The following is a 21395-nucleotide window of genomic DNA, read 5'->3' as shown; positions in this document are numbered from 1 at the left end:
TGAGGGAACGCACTAGGGAAGGAGCCCTGCTGGACCTGCTGTGTGTGAAGAGAGAAGGACTTGTGGGGGATGTGATGTTGGAGGCCGTCTTGGGCACAGTGACCATGAAATGACAGAGTTTTTGATTCTTAGAGAAGCAAGGAAGGGCGTCAGCAGAACTGCCACCATGGACTTCCGGAGGGCAGGCTTTGGTCTTTTCAGGAGCCTGCTGGAGAGAGTCTTCCTCTAGGTTTGGCTCAACACCCAGAAGAGAAGTGAAAAACTGTCTTCTCAATGGAAGACGACAGCGAAGCTGAGCAGAATCACTGGACTCACCTACCTGATGTCTGTCTGAGACGTGTCTTCCATCGGTCAGACGACAGGGACAGATGTAACGCTGCCTTGCTCTGTAAAAATGGAATGGGGCCCTGCACTCGGGATCCCTCCCTCCTCCACGAAAGATGAAACTGGAATTTGGACTACTGGGGGAAGCCCCGTCTTACCAAGAAAATACTCAATGGCTTTGGCTAGGCGGTTTTGTGATAAAACACATGGAGGGATGACAATTTTTAATCAGATTGAGAAAATGTGGACAGCCCCCGGAAGACATGTGGCAGTAAAGGGGATTGTGAGTTCTTGGCCCACATGTTGGAAGTTTTCCGGTGCAAAACCCAAGCAGGAGGCTGGAGGGCAACCATGGTCATACTTCCCATTCCAAAGGCTGCAGATGGGTTAGGCTGACGTGCCTCCTGTGGAAGGCGTTAAGCACCTGCTGGTAATCATGGATCAACCCTCAGGAGGAGTAGAAGCTTTTCCTACCAGGAAAGCTGATCCCCCAGGAATGGTCAAAGCACTTTTGTGGGAAATCATTCCCAGATACTGACTGAAATGAAACCAGAGGATCAGACAGGGGTTCTCATTTTTCAGCAGGAATACTAAATAATATCTATAAAAGTTCAGCCTGGAGAAGAGAAGGCTCCGCGGAGACCTTCCAGCCCCTTCCAGCCCCTCAGGGGGCTCCAGGAAAGCTGGGGAGGGACTCTGGATGAGGGAGGGGAGCCATGGGACGAGGGGGAAGGGGTTTCCACTGCAAGAGGGGAGATTGAGCTAAGATCTTGGGCAGAAATTCTTGGCTGTGAGGGCGGTGAGCCCCTGGCCCAGGTTGCCCAGAGAAGCTGTGGCTGCCCCATCCCTGGAGGGGTTCAAGGCCAGGTTGGACGGGGCTTGGAGCAAGCTGGGCTGGTGGGAGGTGTCCCTGCCCAGGGCAGGGGGTGGCACTGGGTGGCCTTTAAGGTGCCTTCCCACCCAAACCATTCCCTGAAGGGGTGGGGCCCTTCTCCTTCTCCCTCCCTTCTTGTTATGATTTGAGAAACCCACCACAATTTCTTGTCCTTTAGACAACTACTCTCTCGCCCGATGACCCCTCCTCACCGGGGAAGAGGAATTGGGGAAAAACAAGGAAACATGAGGGTTGCAATAGAAATAGATTTACTAGGATAAAATTAAAGAATTTACACTAATAATGCTAAAGAAGCAGTGTCAATCCCGATATCAATATCAAATACCCAAGGACTACACCCAGCCCATTCCATCAGCAGGAAGCCGTGCACTCCCAGCAGGGGACAGCCAATGGGGGACACCGTGAGCGCTGCGGCTATGGGAGGAAGGGAAGGGCTCAGGGTTCCGGCACCGCAGCAAGGAGTTCTCTGCACCGCCGCCATCAAGGGAGAGTCGAACTACACAGCAGACTTTATAATTTGTACTGAATGTGATGTTCGTGCTATGAAATAGTCCTGTTGGCAGCCTGGGGCAAGTGCCCTCCTTGTCTTGCTCTTCCTCATCCCCTGCTGCATGTCACCAAGGGGGGCCCTGACTGCCCTGTGATGTCACAAAGGGGGGCTCTGACTGCCCCATGATGTCACAAAGGGGGGACGTGCCCCCCTGCCACACTATAAAAGGGGGACGCGGTCCCCACTGGAGCCGTCAGCGGATGCTGGGCACCGCAGTCTGGCATTGTCTGGGCAGACTGCAGCCTCGGCCTCTGACACCCCAGCAGTCTTGCGGGTCCCGTCACTGGGGACCCAGGAGGACACTGGGGAGCCGCATCGCGGTTCTGTGCTGGTGACTCGGAGCACCGCAGCCACACCGGAGTCGGTGCCATGGGGCGCTCTGACGCCGTGTCTCCCCTGGGCCCTCTCCTCCTGATTGTGATGGGGCTCAGCGTATTCTCAGCTGTGCTGCAGAGCAAGCGGCTTCAGGTAGGTGGCTGTTGCACCACACTGTGCTGCGGCGTGGGGTGGCGAGGGATGGCATGGGGTGCTGTGGGGTGCCGTGGGGGGCTGTGGTGTGGGACTGGGAAGTGCTCCCGTCTCACCCAGCTCCTGGGGACCTTGCAGAAGTGGTGGAAGAAGAAGAGTAATAAGAATCGTCAGACAAGCAAGACAGGAGCCCGGCCAGAGAAGCAGAGCGGTGAGTGGCCCCAGCATGGAGCACCCTGCAATCGGCTGACACCCCACGGCAGCCCTGAGCCGTGGCTGTGCCGGGGGCGGCGGCCGCTCAATCTGTCTCCTCCCTCTGCAGCTTCTCGGGCAGTGGATGGAGAAGTGGAGAAATCCCATTCGAAGCAGGAGAAGCGGTGAGTGTGGGCGAGACCCCAGATGCTGCCCCAGACCCTCACCCCGTGCCCTGCCCCTGCCTGCGCTGGGCAGCCCTGAGGGCCAGCCAAGGGGGGTGCTACCCGTGGGTCCCGCTGGGGTCTGGGGTGCAGCGGGGTCTCTTTCTCCTCCTCTGCAGGGCGAGTGCGGAGGCCTTGAAGAGGAAGCCCCTCTCCCCACGGGTCCCGCTGGCCACCATGGACTCTGTGACTCACAGAGGCTCCTCTTCCCTCAACTCCCTCTACTCCTTCCCGGAGCCCTGGCCTGGTGCGATGGTGGAGCTGGCAGCACTCGACCGCTCAGGACTCCGCCATCCCCCAAGGGCTGTCAACGGGAGGGTGCAAGAGCCAGGGCCAGCCCTCTGCCAGGAGTCCCCACAGGAACTGCCTACAAGGACCAAGCAAGAGCCGGTCCCCAGGGAAAGCAGGGACAGGGCGCAGAGCCCTGTGCACACGCAGCCTTCACCCTGCAGCCCCCCAGCCATGGCCTCGGACCAAGGGGAGCTCGTCATGGAGCTCCTCCGCTGTTTCGAGTGCACCCAGGAGATGGCCAGGCAGTGCTGTGAGATGCTGAAGGTGCTGCAGGCCCGTTGGCAAGGGGCAGCGGGAGCCTGTGACCAGAACCTCCCCGGGGAGCCCTTCCATCCCCTGGGCAGGATGGAGGCGCAGGAGCAGCTGGGGTCCACAGTGAAGCCCCATCACCTGGGAGCGGAGCGGCCGTGGGTGGATGCAAACACGGATAAGGCTGAGGATGGGGACATGGTCAAGGAGAAGGACACAGGACCAGAGAGAAATGTAAAGGAGAAGGAAAGGAGCAGCCCTGTGGAGCTCGGCAGGGGGAGCCTGGCGGAAGTGAAGAGAAACAGCAAGACGGGGCCGGGTGAGAACAACTCCATGGGGCCAAGCACCAGCAGCCCCCCAGGCTCAGGCAGGAGCACCCCCATGGATGCGGAAGGGAGGAGGGACAGGGCGCAGAGCCCCGTGAATGTGCTTCCGCCGCCCAGCAGCCCCCCAGCCAAGGCCACGGACGACAAGTTGCTCTACTTGGAGCTCTTGGACACTGTCAAGATCTTGGAGGAGGAGAGGCAGCAGCGCGACGAGGTCGTGGACAGGGAGTGTGACCAGGCGTCCCCAGGGCTGTGCCCGCTAGGACGGTGCCTGTGTCAGTGCTGCACCCGGCTCTGGCACCGCCTGAAGGACTGCTGGAGACGCTGCTGCCGGACGCGCCGCGTTGCTTCAGCAATTTCCCGCAATGGGTGGGAAGGGTGGGGCCGGGAACCCCCTAGAATGCCTCTCTTCTGAAACAATAAAAAAGTCAGTATTTTCTCTATCCCTGTGACTATCAGCAGATCAGTTTTGTCCCTTGACAGGAGCAGAGAATCAGTTTTGTGTAAGGACAACAGTATATGCTACAGTAATCCCAACTCTCCCATGGAGATCATAGAATCATAGAATCTTCATGGTTGGAAACGACATTTGAGATCATGGAGTCCAATCATTGTGCAGCAGGACACCTATGACGTAGTTGCCGTCACGGAAACTTGGTGGGCTGACTCGCACTCCCTGCGGGAGCACAGCGCTCGTTCCCTGTGCACCTTGAATATCCAATGTCATATCCATGACCCTCATGGGCAAGTGGTCAGGGGAATGTCGTGGGCCAACTTGGCCAAGAGAGCCCCAAAACTGTGCGTGAACCTCTTCTTTGAAAGAGTCACGAAGCACGATCACCTAGCCAGGATCCTGCTAGCGGAGATGCCAGTCAGCAGCATAAGAGTCTGCAGAGCTACAGTTTCAGAGACCCAGGCTGGAGAATGAGACGCACCCTCACCAACCTCCTCCCAGCCTCCTGGCGTGTTCTGCAGGTACGGGAACCCAGAGGGACATCTCACCGCGGTATCACAAAGCTAAGCAAAGTGATCCTCCAGGCCTTCTGCATAGCAGCGCTCAGCAGGAGGAATTCCTGACCACTTCAGTGTTATGGCCAGAGGGTCATTTTCATAAGCGAGCCACTGCGGTGTTCCACTCTAGCCTGGTTGAGGTTGTTGTCCTTGTCCAGTTGTGATCCCCGTTATGCCAGTCTTCACTGTCAGGCTGATGTCAGGTTGCCCTCATAAAAAGCTAAAACACCCAAAATACTGGTGCTGGGATGTCAGCTGTGAGCAAAAAGAGCTTTTCAGGCAGGAAAACCTCAGTTTTGTGAAACCGCTTTAGGCTTCTTCTAGTTAGACGTGTTCACGTTTAGTAACTGGTAACTTGCTTATCCTTTCCGATGTTTCTGAACCCCACCCTTTTGCAGGGAAATCTGCGTATGAGGAGAAGAGTCTGTACACCCTGTTTGCTTGCGGCGCTGTAGCCTGCATCGGCCTGCACTCGTGGTTCTGCTCCCTTTTGGCAACACACAAACGTCTAGAGCGGATGTAAATTAACTGGTGCCCATGTCACAGCCCTGTGGTGTCACGCAGGATGTGCCACCAAAGGTGTGCGACAGCCTTGACCCACGTCAATGAGCATCAGGTCTTTGCACGCCTGAGGGAAGCACACGGCCTGATGGTTGCTGACAGCGCTCTTTAGGTTCTGTTGCGCTGCAGAGCTTCCAATGAACAGGCGGGATCTGCAAAGCTTTCTAGAAATTGTCTTTGGATCTACTCTCGTACCGGGGATAATTTCCAATATGTCAAATAAGATCATGGCATGAGCTGAGGGTACGACATGTTCTAACGGTAACAGAAGTTGTCTATCTCTTAGGGTGGGGTGCAATGCACAAGGGCCCCCCCATCTCCACGGGAGAGTTGGGATTACTGTAGCGTCTACTGTTGTCGTTACCCAAAACTGGTTCTCTGCTCCTGTCAAGGGACAAAATTGATCTGCTGCCAGTCCCTTCTGTTGGTAGTATTGGGAAACTTGTTTATTGAATTCTAGTTACTGCGCTCACCAGTTCTGTTGAGTAGCACTAACAACTTTTGTTCTTTTTGGAAGGAATTAACACTTCAGTGGAACAACGACCGTGAGCTGCTGGACGATGAGCTGCTACAGCTCACCTTGTCATGCCACAGGCTGTTCTTTCTGGAAGTGTGGGCCTTTCTAAGTGTCACCCCTGTGGAGAGGCTGCTCCAAAACCGGGCAGAAAGGAAATGCAGTTTGGCTACTCTAAAGGTAAGACTTTGTGCTTCAAAACTCCCATTCCCTTCCTCTCTCCAATAGCCAGAGAAAGGTGAGGTCCCCAGGGCCAGAGAAAGGGCGCTTACGGAAATGCTAACATAACTACCTTCCCTAGGTTACGTTTTAGCATTGTAACGAGCCTGAGAACCACTCGCAGAAACGGGGCTTTCCGACCTCCTCAGCCAGGTACAGAATGCTGCAGAGGCTGAACAACAAGCCCCAGCAGTTCCACGAGTCCTTCCTAGGCTGGGCTTCCCTCTGTCTCCTCTAGTTCAAGCTGGGGATTCTGAGTCACCTGCCAGCCCCGGCGCTTACGTCTACGCTTAAGTCGAGGCCGGGGGGTTGAATCCCACTAAACTGCAAAAAGATGGAAGCACATCTCACTCTTTAGGGATGCTGTGTTGAACTGGGCCAGACCACGACTGTGGCTGGTGTACACCATGCTGTCATGCTGCTTTGCATGCCAGATGCTGAATTCAGTGGATCCTCCCCGATGTGTGCAGCTCCCAGGGGTGCCTCGCTTCTGGGGGTAAAAGGAACCTGGCTCTCCCCAGAGATTCTTCAGCAGGAGATGGTGTTTTCCGTCAGTTTGGAGTGAAAACAGTCACACCTCAACATTTTACTCCAAGCCAAGGCATTTGGCTTCTCTGGGTTCCTCATTAGTCACAGAGGCTTCTTGTTGTCATGAAATTTAATGGGCTGAGCGTGCTCCGTGTATCTGAGAGGCACGACCGTCATTCATTCGTACAGGTCGGGATTTACACAGCCTGATAAGAGCCTAGTGAAGAGGCCCACAGAATCACAGAATGGTAGGGTTGGAAGGGACCTCTGGAGACCCTCCAGTCCAACCCCCTGCCAGAGCAGGGTCACCCGGAGCAGGTTGCACGGGAACGCGTCCAGGTGGGTTTGGAATGTCTCCAGAGACGGAGACTCCACCACCTCTCTGGGCAGCCTGTGCCAGGGCTCTGCCACCCTCACAGGAAAGAAGTTCCTCCTCATGTTTAGGTGGAACTTCCTATGGTCAAGTTTGTGCCCGTTACCTCTTGTCCTGTTGCTGGGCACCATTGAAAAGAGCCCGGCCCCATCCTCCTGACACCCCCCCTTTCAGTATTTCTAAGCGTTGATAAGATCCCCCCTCAGTCGTCTTTTTTCCAGACCAAAGAGACACAAGTCCCTCAGCCTTTCTTCATCAGAGAGGTGTTCCAGTCCCCTCATCATCCTGGTAGCCCTTTGCTGTCCCCTCTCCAGCAGTTCCCTGTCCTTCTGGAACTGGGGAGCCCAGAACTGGACCCAGTGCTCCAGCTGTGGCCTCCCCAGGGCCGAGCAGAGGGGGAGGATGACCTCCCTCCACCTGCTGGCCACACTCTTCTTGATGCCCCCCAAGATGCCATTGGCCTTCTTGGCCACAAGGGCACATTGCTGGCTCATGGTCATCCTGTTGCCCACCAGGACTCCCAGGTCTCTTTCCACAGAGTTGCTCTCCAGCAGGTCAGCCCCCAACCTGGACTGGTGCAGGGGGTTATTCCTCCCCAGGTGCCGCACCCTACGCTTGCCCTTATTGAATTTCATAAGGTTCCTCTCTGCCCAACTCTCCAACCTGTCCGGGTCTCTCTGTATGGCGGCACAGCCTTCTGGTGTGTCAGCCACCCGCCCCCCCAGCTTTGTGTCATCAGCAAACTTGCTGAGGGTGCACTCTATCCCTTCGTCCAGGTCATTGATGAATATATTGAAGAGGACTGGACCCAGTACTGACCCCTGGGGAACACCACTCGTCACTGACCTCCAACTAGACTCTTTGCCCCTAATCACGACCCTCTGAGCTCTGTCTTTTAACCAGTTATCTGTCCACCTTATCTATGTCCATTTATCTAACCCACACCTCCTAAGCTTCCCTATGAGGATGCTGTGGGAGACCGTGTCGAACGCCTTGCTCAGCTCTTGCACGCTAGTTAGAGGAGGTTCAAATACCTGATTGACTCAGAGATTAATCATTTTGCTGTCGTCTACCCAATGGTATAAGCCAGAGGAAGCGAGAAGAACACCCAGTGCCATCTGCACGCAATGAATGCATCCTTTGGAGGGCTCTAGGAAGGGATTTGAATCTCGACAGCAGTGCCTCTGAACGAGAGAGACCTTTACAGCAAGACAGAGGCAAGGGACAAGGTTGCGCTCCACGCGTTAAAATGTTGGACTTGGGAACGGGCCTCCTACATCTCCAGCATCATTTCTTCTTACCCTTGCTTTGTTTTTCCTCGCCAGAACCAAAGGAAGCAGCGAGCCCTTTTCCACCCTTACGGGCATCTCTAGGAAAAATAAGGCCCCCTCTTTCTTCAGCACCTCTCATTGTAGAGCTTCAAACACCTTACCAATGAAGCCCAGCGCGCTGTTTCCAATTTACAAAGAGGGAAACTGAGACGTGGGGTGATGTCCTGGTTTAACTTCAGCCACCAACAAAGAAACAGGCGGCCGCTCGCTCGCTTCCCCCCTGCCACGGGAGAGGGGTAGAATGGGAAGAAAAAGGCAAAACTTGTGGGTTGAGATCAAGGCAGTTTAACAGAACAGCGAAGGAAAGCAGAAAACCACAACAATAACGCTGTTAGAGGAATGTACAAAACACCATGAATGTACCGCTGCTCACCGACCGGACCCGGGAAGTACCGCTGTCCCGTGACAGCTCCTTGGGAAAACTGACCCTATTGCTGGCAGAACCGGGTGTTATCCACCCTTTGTTCTATACTTTCAACGTCATGCCCAGATCTTACACTTTCCAATGAATTACCACCGCTTTTCCCTGTCTTTGATATATACACACATCTATAGACATACAGCTATCATAGAACGGTCGAGGTTGGAAGGGACCTTTCAGATCATCAAGTCCAACCATCAACCCAACACTGACAAAAACCACCGCTAACCCACGTCCCTCAGCACCACGTCTGCCCGGCTTGTAAATCCCTCCCGGGACGGTGACTCCACCACTGCCCTGGGCAGCCTCTTCCAATGACAACCCTGTTGGTGAAAACATTTTTCCTAATATCCATTCTAAAACTCCCCTGGTGCAACTTGAGGCCGTTTCCTCTTGTCCTGTCGCCTGTTCCTTGAGAGAAGAGACCGACCCTTAGTCTCTGGGCCATCCCTCGACAATGTCCGTTGAGGTTGAGTTCATTTAACCCATGGCTTTGGGCTCCCTCTGTCAGAGCCGTCTCTCAGGGCAGGGGAGATGGTGTGTGGTGCTGGACTCCTGCATGCTGTATCCAGAGCTCGCCGCTGGTGTAGCTGGTGCGGACCCTGCCCAGGTTCCGCAGGTTGAAGATGTCAATCTTCAGGAAGTTGCTGGGCGCCAGTTGCTGAGGTCAGGTGTGATCCCATCACCGCTGTGCTTTACTCACGTTCATCAAAGTCCATCTGCCATTGTTTTGGGTGATTCTTACTGGAGTCCCATCGGTATGGCATCTAGCAATTCTAATAATGATGACACAGAGTGGCAGGGCTATATAGCAATTAACATCACACAAATGGATTCATTGGCTTGTCTCACCCACAGTCAGATCCCCATGACCATGTGAGCCGCCTTCTGGATGCGGGGAAGGCTGTCGACGTTGTCTCTCTGGACTTTGGTAAGGCCTTTGACACCGTCCCCCAGAGCGTTCTCCTGGAGAAGCTGGCGAATCGCGGCATAGACAAGTGTACTCTTTGCTGGGTAAAAAACCGGTTACATGGCCGTGCCCAGAGAGTTGTGATTAGTGGGGTGAAATCCTCTTGGCGGCCGGTCACCAGTGGTGTCCCTCAGGGCTCAGTTTTGGGGCCAGTTTTGTTTAAAATCTTTATCAATGATCTGGATGAGGGGACTGAGTGCACCCTCAGTGAGTTTGCAGATGACACCAAGCTAGGAGGGAGTGTTGATCTGCTTGAGGGAAGGAAGGCTCTACAGAGGGCCCTGGACAGGCTGGAGGGATGGGCCAAGGCCAATTGGATGAGGTTTAATAAGGCCAAGGGCCGGGTCCTGCATTTCGGTCACAACAACCCCAAGCAACGCCAGGGGCTTGGGGAAGAGTGGCTGGAAAGCTGCCCCGCAGAAAAGGACCTGGGGGTGCTGGTGGCCGGCCAGCTTAACATGAGCCAGTCCTCCCCCAGATGAGCTGGGATCACTGGAAACCGGCTCAGCTCTCTCCAACCCCCCCCAAAGCAGCACAGCCCTCCCCAAAATGAGCTGGGACCGCTGGCGTCCAGCTCAACCCTGCCCAGCCCCCCCAAGACCAGCGCAACCCCCCAGAGGCAGCCCAGCCCTCGGGACCCTTGCAGAGGCCGCCAGGCTGGGGCCCAGGGGGCGGGTCGGGGGTGTCGCGTGAAAAGGGGCAAAGCGGTTTTGGCAGAAAAGGAACCCCCTTGTGTTCTAACACTCCTCACCGAGGTGGGAGGCCAGGTGCGGCTGGGTGTAAATCCTGAGGGATGCCCAATTCAGCACTATCAGCCCAATGGCGTTTAATAGGTATTAAAGTGTTACGATTTGGGCACAGTAATAGTGGACTGCACCTTCCGTCTAGTCGTGCTCATGAACTAGCACGGCCACTCTCGAGTCTTTGGTCGCGTTCGGTGAGAAACCAAAAGGACGAGCTACTTCAAAAAGTGCAGTTTATTTAAGCAACAGATAGATAGGTTCTTAGGGCAGCCGGTGATAAATACACTGTCTGCAAAGCACGTGCAAATGAAAGTATTGTTACATCTACAAAACGCGGGACAAAGTTCTAACGATACAGCCTGGCTATACATGTAGAAAAGAGAGTCTCTAGAGAAATTTCTGAGTTTCCCGAGGGAGCCCTCGGTATAATCTAGGTCTTACCCAAAGGTGTCCCTATGGGGGGGAAGGGAGGCTCAGCCCGTCGCCTGCTCCCAGAAGCCAGTGATGGAATTCTTTGCGATGGTGTCTTCCCTGGGTATCCCCCCTCTCTCGGGCTGTTTTTCTACTATTTGTTATCTTCAAGGTGGAGTTTGAGTGACTTTAGTCGTACATACTTTTACCATGAGTGGTGTAAATTTTTCTCGCTTCACAGTTAAAGGTCTAGTTTACGAGAAGCTCAGGGCACAGGCTCAAGAAGGAGCGGTCGCACCTTGGAGGCGGGTAGCCTTCGGGGTGGAGGTGTGTTTTGGTATTATAATGACATTCTAATGAGCAAAGTTCGCACAAAGGACAGCGTTTCATCAAAATTTGACAAAATGTTGGCTCTGAGCATCGAGCGGGCAGCTAATTGGCAGCTTACCTGTTTCCTGGTATCATCCCATTCCCGTATCTGCTATACATCCTAAGGTAAAGCCGCGGAATAATTGCATCCCGTCCCGTACCTCATGTAGCTTATCAGGGAACCACAGGTGTTGTATCCTTCATGCCAGCTGCGGCTGTTTTCTCCCTCAGAAGCCTCTTGATTTTCTACTTTTCCTTCCTGTGTGAACAATGCTGTACTTTTGTATTTTTAGCCAATTTAGTATTTATTCCACACCCTGCAATCAAGCGAGTCAGGTGGTGAAAGCCTCTGTGGTATGGAGGCCGATGGCTGAAATATCAATATGGGGAGGCCTGGCAGATTGACGATACCACACTGCCACAAACCCACCAAGGTAAGGACCATGTGCTCACAGTGGTGGAAGCAAGCACTGGATGGCTGGAAACGTACCCTGTGCCCCGTGCCGCTGTGGGACCTTAAAACAATGGGATACACAGTTAGCAAAGGCCACCTGGCTAGTTAACACCAGGGGATCTAATAATTGAGCTGGTCCTGCCCAATCAGAACTTCCACGTACCGTAGAAGGGGATAAAGTCTCAAACTGAAGGAGGGTAGATTTAGATTGGCTCTCAGGAAGAAATTCTTGACTGTGAGGGTGGTGAGGCACTGGCACAGGTTGCCCAGGGAAGTTGTCAGTGGCCCATCCCTGGAGGTGTTCGAGGCCAGGCTGGGTGAGGCTTTGGGCGGCCTGGTCTAGTGGGAGGTGTCCCTGCCCAGGGCAGGGGGGTTGGAACTGGATGATCTTTAAAGTCCCTTCCAACCCGAACCATTCTGCAGTTCTGTGATGTCGTCTACCTTGACTTGAGCAAGGCTTTTGACACTGTCTGTCATAACATCGTCCTTAGGAGACTGAGGAAGTGTGGACTAGACGAGGGGACAGTGAGGTGGATGGAGAGCTGGCTGCGTGACAGGACTCAGAGGGTCGTCATTAATGGAGCAGGGTCGAGTTGGAGGCCTCTAACCAGTGGTGTCCCGCAGGGGTCAATACTTGGACCAGTATTGTTTAAAGTATTCATCAACAGCCTGGACAAGGGGAGAGAGTGTATGCTCAGCAAGGTCGCTGCTGATACCAAACTGGGGGGGGTGGCTGAGACCCCAGAGGGCCGTGCTGCCATCCAGCGTGAGCCAGACAGGCTGGGGAGCTGGGCAGAGAAGAACCTAATGAGGTTCAACAAGGACAAGGGCAGGGTCCTGCAGCTGGGGAGGAAGAGTGTCAGGCAGCAGTATGGGTTAGGGGTGGACCTGCTGGAAAGCAGCTCTGAAGAAAAGGATCTGGGGGTCTTGGTAGACAGTAAATTATCCATGAGCAAGCCATGTGCCCTTGTCGCCAAGAAGGCCAGCGGAATTCTGGGCTGCACAGGGAAGAGCGTGGCCAGCAGGTCAAGGCAGGTCATTCTCCCCCTCTGCTCTGCACTGGTGAGGCCACAACTGGAGTACTGTGTCCAGCTCTGGGCTCCCCGGATCAAGAGAGACGGGGAAGTTCTGGAGAGAGTCGAGCGTAGGGCAGCAAAGATGATTGAGGGATTAGAGCATCTCCCTTATGAGGAAAGGCTGAGAGAGCTGGGACTCTTTAGCCCGGAGAAGAGAAGGCTGAGGGGGGACCTTCTTAATGTTTACAAGTATCTGAAGGGTGGGCTGAAGGAGGATGGAGCCAGGCTCTTTTCAGTGGTTGCCAGTAAGAGGACGAGGGGTAACGGGCACAAGGTGGAACATAGGAAGTTCCGATCAAACATGAGGAAAAACTTCTTCACGGTGAGGGTGAGAGCGCACTGGAAGAGGCTGCCCAGGGAGGTTGTGGAGTCTCCTTCTCTGGAGACTTTCAAGACGTGCCTGGCTGCAGTCTTGAGTAATGTGCTGTGGGCAATGCTGCTTTAGCAGGGGAGTTGGATAGATGATCTCTAGAGGTCCCTTCCAACTCTGAAATTCTGTGAGTCCATGAAAAGTTCAGCCTGGGGAAGAGAAAGCTCCACGGAGACCTTGGAGCCCCTTCCAGTCCCTCAAGGGGCTCCAGGAAAGCTGGGGAGGGACTCTGGATGAGGGAGGGGAGCCATGGGACGAGGGGGAAGGGGTTTCCACTGCAAGAGGGGAGACTGAGCTGAGATCTCGGGCAGAAATTCTTGGCTGTGAGGGCGGTGAGCCCCTGGCCCAGGTTGCCCAGAGAAGCTGTGGCTGCCCCATCCCTGGAGGGGTTCAAGGCCAGGTTGGCCGGGGCTTGGAGCAAGCTGGGCTGGTGGGAGGTGTCCCTGCCCAGGGCAGGGGGTGGCACTGGGTGGCCTTTAAGGTCCCTTCCCACCCAAACCATGCCCGGAAGGGGTGGGGCCCTTCTCCTTCTCCTTTTCTCCTTCTCCTTCTCCCTCCCTTCTTGTTATGATTTGAGAAACCCACCACAATTTCTTGTCCTTAGACAAGTACTCTCTCACCTGATGACCCCTCCCCACCCGGGAAGGGGAATGGGGGAAAAACAAGAAAACAGGAGGGTTGAAAGAGAAATAGATTTACTAGGATGAAACTAAAGAATTTACACTAATAATGCTAAAGAAGCAGTGTCAATCCCGATAATGATATAAAATACCCAAGGACTACACCCAGCCCATTCCATCAGCAGGAAGCCGTGCACTCCCAGCAGGGGACAGCCAATGGGGGACACCGTGAGCGCTGTGGCTTTGCGAGGAAGGGAAGGGCTCAGGGTTCCGGCACCGCAGCAAGGAGTTCTCTGCACCGCCGCCATCAAGGGAGAGTTGAACTACACAGCAGACTTTATAATTTGTACTGAATGTGATGTTCGTTCTATGACATAGTCCTGTTGTCAGCCTGGGGCAAGTGCCCTCCTTGTCTTGCTCTTCCTCATCCCCTGCTGCATGTCACCAAGGGGGGCCCTGACTGCCCTGTGATGTCACAAAGGGGGGCTCTGACTGCCCCATGATGTCACAAAGGGGGGACGTGCCCCCCTGCCACACTATAAAAGGGGGACGCGGTCCCCACTGGAGCCGTCAGCGGATGCTGGGCACCGCAGTCTGGCATTGTCTGGGCAGACTGCAGCCTCGGCCTCTGACACCCCAGCAGTCTTGCGGGTCCCGTCACTGGGGACCCAGGAGGACACTGGGGAGCCGCATCGCGGTTCTGTGCTGGTGACTGGGAGCACCGCAGCCACACCGGAGTCGGTGCCATGGGGCGCTCCGACGCCGTGTCTCCCCTGGGCCCTCTCATCCTGATCGTGATGGGGCTCAGCGTATTCTCATCTGTGCTGCAGAGCAAGCGGCTTCAGGTAGGTGACTGTTGCACCACACTGTGCTGCGGCGTGGGGTGGCGAGGGATGGCATGGGGTGGTGTGGGGTGCCGTGGGGGGCTGTGGTGTGGGACTGGGAGGTGCTCCCGTCTCACCCAGCTCCTGGGGACCTTGCAGAAGTGGTGGAAGAAGAATAAGAAGAAGCGTCAGACAAGCAAGACAGGAGCCCGGCCAGAGAAGGAGAGCGGTGAGTGGCCCCAGCACCGAGCACCCTGCAAACGGCCGACACCCCATGGCAGCCCTGAGCCGGGGCTGTGCCGGGGGCTGCCGGCCGCTCACTCTGTCTCCTCCCTCTGCAGCTTCTCGGGCAGTGGATGGAGAAGTGGAGAAATCCCATTCGAAGCAGGAGAAGCGGTGAGTGTGGGGGAGACCCCAGATGCTGCCCCAGACCCTCACCCCGTGCCCTGCCCCTGCCTGCGCTGGGCAGCCCTGACCGCCAGCCAAGGGGGGTGCTGCCCGCGGGTCCCGCTGGGCTCCGGGGTGCAGCGGGGTCTCTTTCTCCTCCTCTGCAGGGCGAGTGCGGAGGCCTTGAGCCGGAAGCCCCTCTCCCCATGGGTCCCGCTGGCCACCATGGACTCCATGACAGATGGAGGCTCCTCTTCCTTCAGCTCCCTCTACTCCTTCCCGGAGCCCTGGCCTGGTGCAATGGAGGAGCTGGCAGCACTCGACCGCTCAGGACCCCGCCATCCCCCAAGGGCTGTCAAGGGGAGGGTGGAGGAGCCAGGGCCAGCCCTCTGCCAGGAGCCCCCACAGGAACTGCCAACAAGGACCAAGCAAGAGCCGGTCCCCAGGGAAAGCAGGGACAGGGCGCAGAGCCCTGTGCACACACAGCCTTCACCCTGCAGCCCCCAAGCCATGGCCACGGACCAAGGGGAGCTGGTCATGGAGCTCCTCCACTGTTTTGAGTGCACCCAGGAGATGGCCAGGAAGTGCTGTGAGATGCTGAAGGTGCTGCAGGCCCGTTGGCAAGGGGCAGCGGGAGCCTGTGACCAGAACCTCCCCGGGGAGCCCTTCCATCCCCTGGGCAGGATGGAGGCGCAGCAGCAGCTGGGGGCCACAGTGAAGCCCCAGCACCTGGGAGCGGAGTGGCCATGGGTGGATGCAGACACGGATGAGGCTGAGGATGGGGACATGGACAAGGAGGAGGACACAGGACCAGACAGAAGTGTGAAGGAGAAGGAAAGGAGCAGCCCCGTGGAGCTTGGCAGGGGGAGCCTGGCAGAAGTGAAGAGAAACAGCAAGACGGGGCCGGGCGAGAACAACTCCATGGGGCCAAGCACCAGCAGCCCCCCAGGCTCAGGCAGGAGCACCCCCATGGATGCGGAAGGGAGGAGGGACAGGGCGCAGAGCCCCGTGAATGTGCTTCCGCCGCCCAGCAGCCCCCCAGCCAAGGCCACGGACGACAAGTTGCTCTACTTGGAGCTCTTGGACACTGTCAAGACCTTGGAGGAGGAGAGGCAGCAGCGCGACGAGGTCGTGGACAGGGAGTGTGACCAGGCGTCCCCAGGGCTGTGCCCACGAGGATGGTGCCTGTGTCACTGCTGCACCCGGCTCTGGCACCGCCTGAAGGACTGGTGGAGACGCTGCTGCCGGCCGCGCCGCGTCTGCTTCAGCAATTTCCCCTAATGGGTGGGAAGTGTGGGGCCGGGAACCCCCTGGAGTGCCCCTCTTCTGAACCAATAAAAAAGTCAGTATTTTCTCTATCCCTGGTGCTGTGGTTCATCCACCCTTCCCGCAGCTGGGGGTGTTACCCCCTCAGTGCCCAACCCCAGTGCGACAGGCTGGCACCCACAAAACTCGGGGGGAGGTGGTGGCTGATATACCCCGACGGGTGTGTTGGCGCCTGACCCCTGTCCCAGTTGAAGTGGCTGCAGGTCCCCCTGGACAGAGGGAGATGGCCAGGAGAAGGACCCAGAGGGAGACAGCCGGGACAGGGACCCCGGCGCAGCTGGGGATGCTGAGGATCGGGCCCTGCTCCTGGCTTAAGGATGCGGAGGAGAAGTGATCCCCCCGTCAGGTGCTGCCCGTGGGTCCTGCTGGGGTCCAGGGTGCAGAGGGGTCTCTTCTCTCTCCTCCTCTGCAGGACGAGTGCGGAGGCATTGAGCAGGGACAGGGTGCAGAACCCTGTGTACATGAAGCGTTCACCCCAGAGCGCCCCACCCCACCCCACCGCCCCCCAGCCATGGCCTTGGACCAAGGGGAGCTGGTCGTGGGGCTCCTCGGCTCTTTCGAGTCCACCCAGGAGATGGCCAGGCGGTGCTATGAGATGCTGAAGGTGCTGCAGGCCCGTTGGCAAGGGGCACCGGGAGCCTGTGATCGGAACCTCCCCGGGGAGCCCTTCCATCCCCTGGGCAGGATGGAGGCGCAGCAGCAGCTGGGGGCCACAGTGAAGCCCCAGCACCTGGGAGCGGAGCGGCCGTGGGTGGAGCTCCACAGACCCCGATGGCTGCGGGTGTTTAGAGCATCGAGGGGTTGAGTCGTAGTCGGGTTTTCTGCTGCGTTCAGGCTGTTTCAGCCACTTACCAGCCCGATCTCCAGCCGAAACAGGGCTGGTTTTTGGTTTTGGTGCTGAGCTCTCGCTGACGGCCTCATGCCAGAGCATTAACTTGGGTTTGGCTGAGCATCTGCCTGCACCCAAGTGCGGTTCGCTCACACAGCAGGGCTGCACCCCTCACTGTCCCCTACCCGCGCAACAACCTGCACCCGCCCCTGAACGTGGCGGCTTCCCCTTGTGCGGCTCCAACGGCAGCTTCCCCTTCAAATTCCCCCACTCCAACCCGGCGAGAGCCCTGCAGCTGCTGCGGGACCCTGCCAGCCACCCGCGGCACCCAAGTGCTGCCCCACACCCGCCATGGGTGCTATGGTGGACCCCAGCACTGACCTGCCCTGCCCTGGGTGGGCAGCAGCCCCAGAGCTCCACGAACCCCGCGCTCTGTCACTGAAGGCGTCGAGGGCCAGACCCCTCCGTCCCTCCTGGGCACCATCCTGGCCCCAGCCAGCACCCGGAGGGGCCATGGGGGGCTGCCCTACTCCCCTGGGACCCTCACCAGGGCTGCCGGACACTGGAGTGGCGTCTCGGGGGGCTGCAGCAGACCCGGCCCCTGGCCAGGCAGGGTGGCAGGCACTGGTGGGGACACAGGAGGAGCGGAAGGTGTCTCTTTATATATATATATAAATATATATATATGGTCCAGAGGAGGCCCCGGAGATGCTGGGAGGGCTGGAGGCCCTCTGCTGTGAGGACAGTGAAGCAGTGAAGGTTGGAGGCTGTCTTGGGAACAGTGACCATGAAATGATAGAGTTTTCAATTCTGCGAGAAGCAAGGAGAGGGGTCAGCAGAACTGCTACCTTGGACTTCCGGAGGGCGGACTTTGGGCTTTTCAGGAGCCTGGTTGACAAAGTCCCCTGGGAGGCAGTCCTCCAGGGCAAAGGAGCCCAGGAAGCCTGGGTGATTTTCAAGAAGGAAGTCTTAAAGGCGCAGGAGCAGGCTGTCCCCATGTGCCAGAAGACAAGCCGTCGGGGAAAAAGGCCGGCCTGGCTAAACAGGGAGCTAGTGTTACAACTTCGGGAAAAAAAGAGGATCTATGGCCTCTGGAAGGAAGGGCAGGCCACTCAAGACGACTACAAAGAGGTAGTGAAGCTATGTAGGGAAAAAATCAGGAGGGCTAAAGCCCAGCTGGAGCTAAACCTGGCTTCTGTTGTCAAGGACAACAAAAAAAGCTTCTATAAATATATTAGCAATAGGAAGAGGACTAAGGATTATCTCTGTCCTCTAGTAGATGGGGCCGGCAACATAGTGACCAAGGATGAGGAAAAGGCTGAGGTACTTAATGAAGTCTTTGCCTCAGTCTTCAGCAGTAGGACCAGTTGTTCCCTGAGCACCCAGACCCCTGAACTAGAAGACAGGGATGGGGAGCAGACTGAAGCCCCTCTAATCCAAAGGGAAATGGTGAGGGACCTGCTTCAGCACCTGGAGGTGAACAAATCTATGGGGCCGGATGGGATCCACCCAAGGGTATTGAAAGAGCTGGCGGAGGTGCTCGCCGGGCCACTTGGTATCATTTATGAGCAGTCCTGGACAACCGGAGAGGTCCCAGCTGACTGGAGGTTAGCAAATGTGACACCCATCCACAAGAAGGGCCGGAAGGAGGATCCGGGGAACTACAGGCCAGTCAGTCTGACCTCGGTGCCTGGGAAGGTCATGGAACAGATCCTCCTCAGTGCCATTACACGGCACATGCAGGAGAACAGGGTGATCAGGCCCAGTCAGCATGGGTTTGTGAAGGGCAGGTCATGCCTATCAAACCTAATATCCTTCTACGATAAGGTGACCCACTTAGTGGATGAGGGAAAAGCTGTGGATGTTATCTACTTGGATTTTTGCAAAGCTTTTGACACTGTTTCCCACAGCATTCTCCTGGAGAAACTGGCTGCTCATGGCCTGGACAGGTGTACTCTGCGCTGGGTAAAAAACTGGCTGGATGGCCGTGCCCAGAGAGTGGTGGTAAATGGAGTTCAATCCAGTTGGTGTCCGGTCACAAGTGGTGTCCCCCAGGGTTCGGTGCTGGGGCCGGTTCTCTTTAATATCTTTATCAATGATCTGGATGAAGGGATTGAATGCACCCTCAGTAAGTTCGCAGATGACACTAAGCTGGGCGGGCGTGTTGATCTGCTTGAGGGTAGGTTAGCTCTGCAGAGGGATCTGGACAGGCTGGACCGATGGGCTGTGACCAAAGGTATGAGGTTCAACAAGGCCAAGTGCCGGGTCCTGCACTTGGGTCACAACAACCCCATGCAGTGCTACAGGATTGGGGCAGAATGGCTCGAAAGCAGCTCGACAGAAAAGGACTTGGGAGTGTTGGTTGACAGCCGGCTGAATATGAGCCAGCAGTGTGCCCAGGTGGCCAAGAAGGCCAACAGCATCCTAGCCTGTATCAGGAATAGTGTGGTGAGCCGGACTAGGGAAGTGATCATCCCCCTGTACTCGGCACTGGTGAGGCCCCACCTCGAGTACTGCGTTCAGTTTTGGGCCCCTCGCTACAGGAGGGACATTGAGGTGTTGGAGCGTGTCCAGAGAAGGGCTACAAAGCTGGTGAGGGGCCTGGAGGACAAACCTTATGAGGAACGACTGAGGGAGCTGGGGTTGTTTAGCCTGGAGAAGAGGAGGCTGAGGGGAGACCTTATCACCCTCTACAACTACCTGAAAGGAGGTTGTAGAGAGATGGGGGCTGACCTCTTCTCCCTGGTGACAAGTGATAGGACGAGGGGAAACGGGTTCAAGTTACGTCAGGGGAGGTTTAGATTAGATATTAGGAGACATTTTTACACTGAAAGGGTTATTAAACATTGGAATAGACTGCCCAGGGAGGTGGTGGATTCACCATCTCTGTAGGTGTTTAAAAAAAGGGTAGATGGGGCACTGAGGGACATGGTTTAGAAGTGGCTCTTGTCAGGGTAGGCTAAAGGTTGGACTCGATGATCTTAAAGGTCCCTTCCAACCTCAACAATTCTATGATTCTATTCTATGATTCTATGACAGGCTGAGAGAGTTGGGCGCGTTCAGGCTGGAGAAAGAAAGGTCCGTGGAGACCTTGGAGCCCCTTCCAGTCCCTCAAGGGTCTCCAGGAAAGCTGGGGAGGGACTCTGGATGAGGGAGGGGAGCCATGGGACGAGGGGGAAGGGGTGAAGGGGGGACGAGGGGTGAAGGGGACGAGGGGGGAAGGGGGGGGCCGTGACCTCTCAACCCTTCAGCCGGGGCAGCCCCGGCCGAGTCAGGTTCCCGCTCTCAGGCTCCTCTTCCCTGGCGCTGCTGGATCTTCCATGCTGCAGGACCACAAAAGGCCAAGGGGGGCTCAGGACGAGCCACCCCCATGGGGCACCCGTGGCCACCACTGCCCCTGGGGGCAGTGAGTCCCCAGGGCCATCATGCAGCATTGCCCAGGACCAGCACACTCATGAGGAAGACCATGAGGAAGAAGACCCACATGAAGAAGCGGTCCATCACCTTGGCCACCTTCTTCCACTCGCCGGTCCAGCGCTGGGAGGCTTGGTGATGCCGGCAGCAGCTGGCGACGTAGCCCATGTTCCTCAGCAGGCCATCGTGGTGGCACAGGCAGTGGTCCCGGGGACAGCCCCCTGCCTCGGCACCCACCTCCCCCTCCATGGGGCTCTCCCCCAGCCCCCCAGTGTCCTCCCTGCACGCCTGCCTGCCCAGCACCCGCCGGGGGCTCTTGCAGCTCTCGCCCACCTCGTAGACACAGCAGAGCCGGGCCATGTGGTGGAGGATGAGCCACCTGGCCCAGGGGGGCACGGGCCGGGGCCCCGGGCCGCAGTGGTGGACGTTCATGATGAAGATGGTCAGCGCGGTGGAGGCCGTGATCATGGTCATGGTGGCGATGTAGTACTTCCCTGCGTGGGTAATGGGTGGTGATGCCGCGGTGGGGTGGGGAGAGACCTGTGCCCACCTCCCCCCATCGAAACCCCCCCTGGCATGGGGGGGTGCCCACCACCCCGGTGCAGACGCCCTGGTCCCATGGGAGGGTCCTGGGTGCCATCAAGGCTCACCGATGAACGGGACGCTCTCCGAGGGCTGCGTGCTCTCCACCACCAGCAGCTGGAAGACGGTGAGGGCCAGCAGCACTGTCACCCCCAGTGAGACCTTCTCCCCGGAGTCGGCCGGCAGGTAGAAGCCAAGGGGTGCCAGGAAGGAGACCATGATGCAGGGCAGGAGCAGGCTGAAGATGTGAACATAGTGACCAAGGATGAGGAAAAGGCTGAGGTACTTAATGCAGTCTTTGCCTCAGTCTTCAGCAGTAGGACCAGTTGTTCCCTGAGTACCCAGACCCCTGAGCTAGAAGACAGGGATGGGGAGCAGAATGAAGCCCCTGTAATCCAAAGGGAAACGGTGAGGGACCTGCTTCAGCACCTGGAGCTGCACAAATCTATGGGGCCGGATGGGATCCACCCAAGGGTATTGAAAGAGCTGGCGGAAGTGCTCGCCAGGCCACTTTGCATCATTTATGAGCAGTCCTGGACAACC

The 21395-nt window shown here is 56.8% G+C and overlaps 1 protein-coding gene across 1 annotated transcript in view; it reads right to left on the bottom strand.

Annotated features, from left to right (window-relative positions):
• Nucleotides 1–21395, bottom strand: part of LOC134511206 (neuronal acetylcholine receptor subunit alpha-10-like) — a 49576-nt gene that overhangs the window by 11773 nt on the left and 16408 nt on the right. Inside the window, exons 6-7 of the mRNA XM_063324819.1 lie at nucleotides 20921–21098; nucleotides 20301–20764 (exon numbers count right to left, since the gene is read on the bottom strand). Of these exons, the coding sequence (XP_063180889.1) occupies nucleotides 20301–20764; nucleotides 20921–21098 (642 nt within the window). The remainder of the gene's footprint in view (nucleotides 1–20300; nucleotides 20765–20920; nucleotides 21099–21395) is intronic.

This window comes from Chroicocephalus ridibundus, chromosome 1 (genome assembly GCF_963924245.1).
Source record: "Chroicocephalus ridibundus chromosome 1, bChrRid1.1, whole genome shotgun sequence".
Classification (NCBI taxonomy): domain Eukaryota; kingdom Metazoa; phylum Chordata; class Aves; order Charadriiformes; family Laridae; genus Chroicocephalus; species Chroicocephalus ridibundus.
The sequence above is the reverse complement of the archived record's forward strand: the minus strand, read 5'-3'. Positions and strand labels throughout refer to the sequence as shown.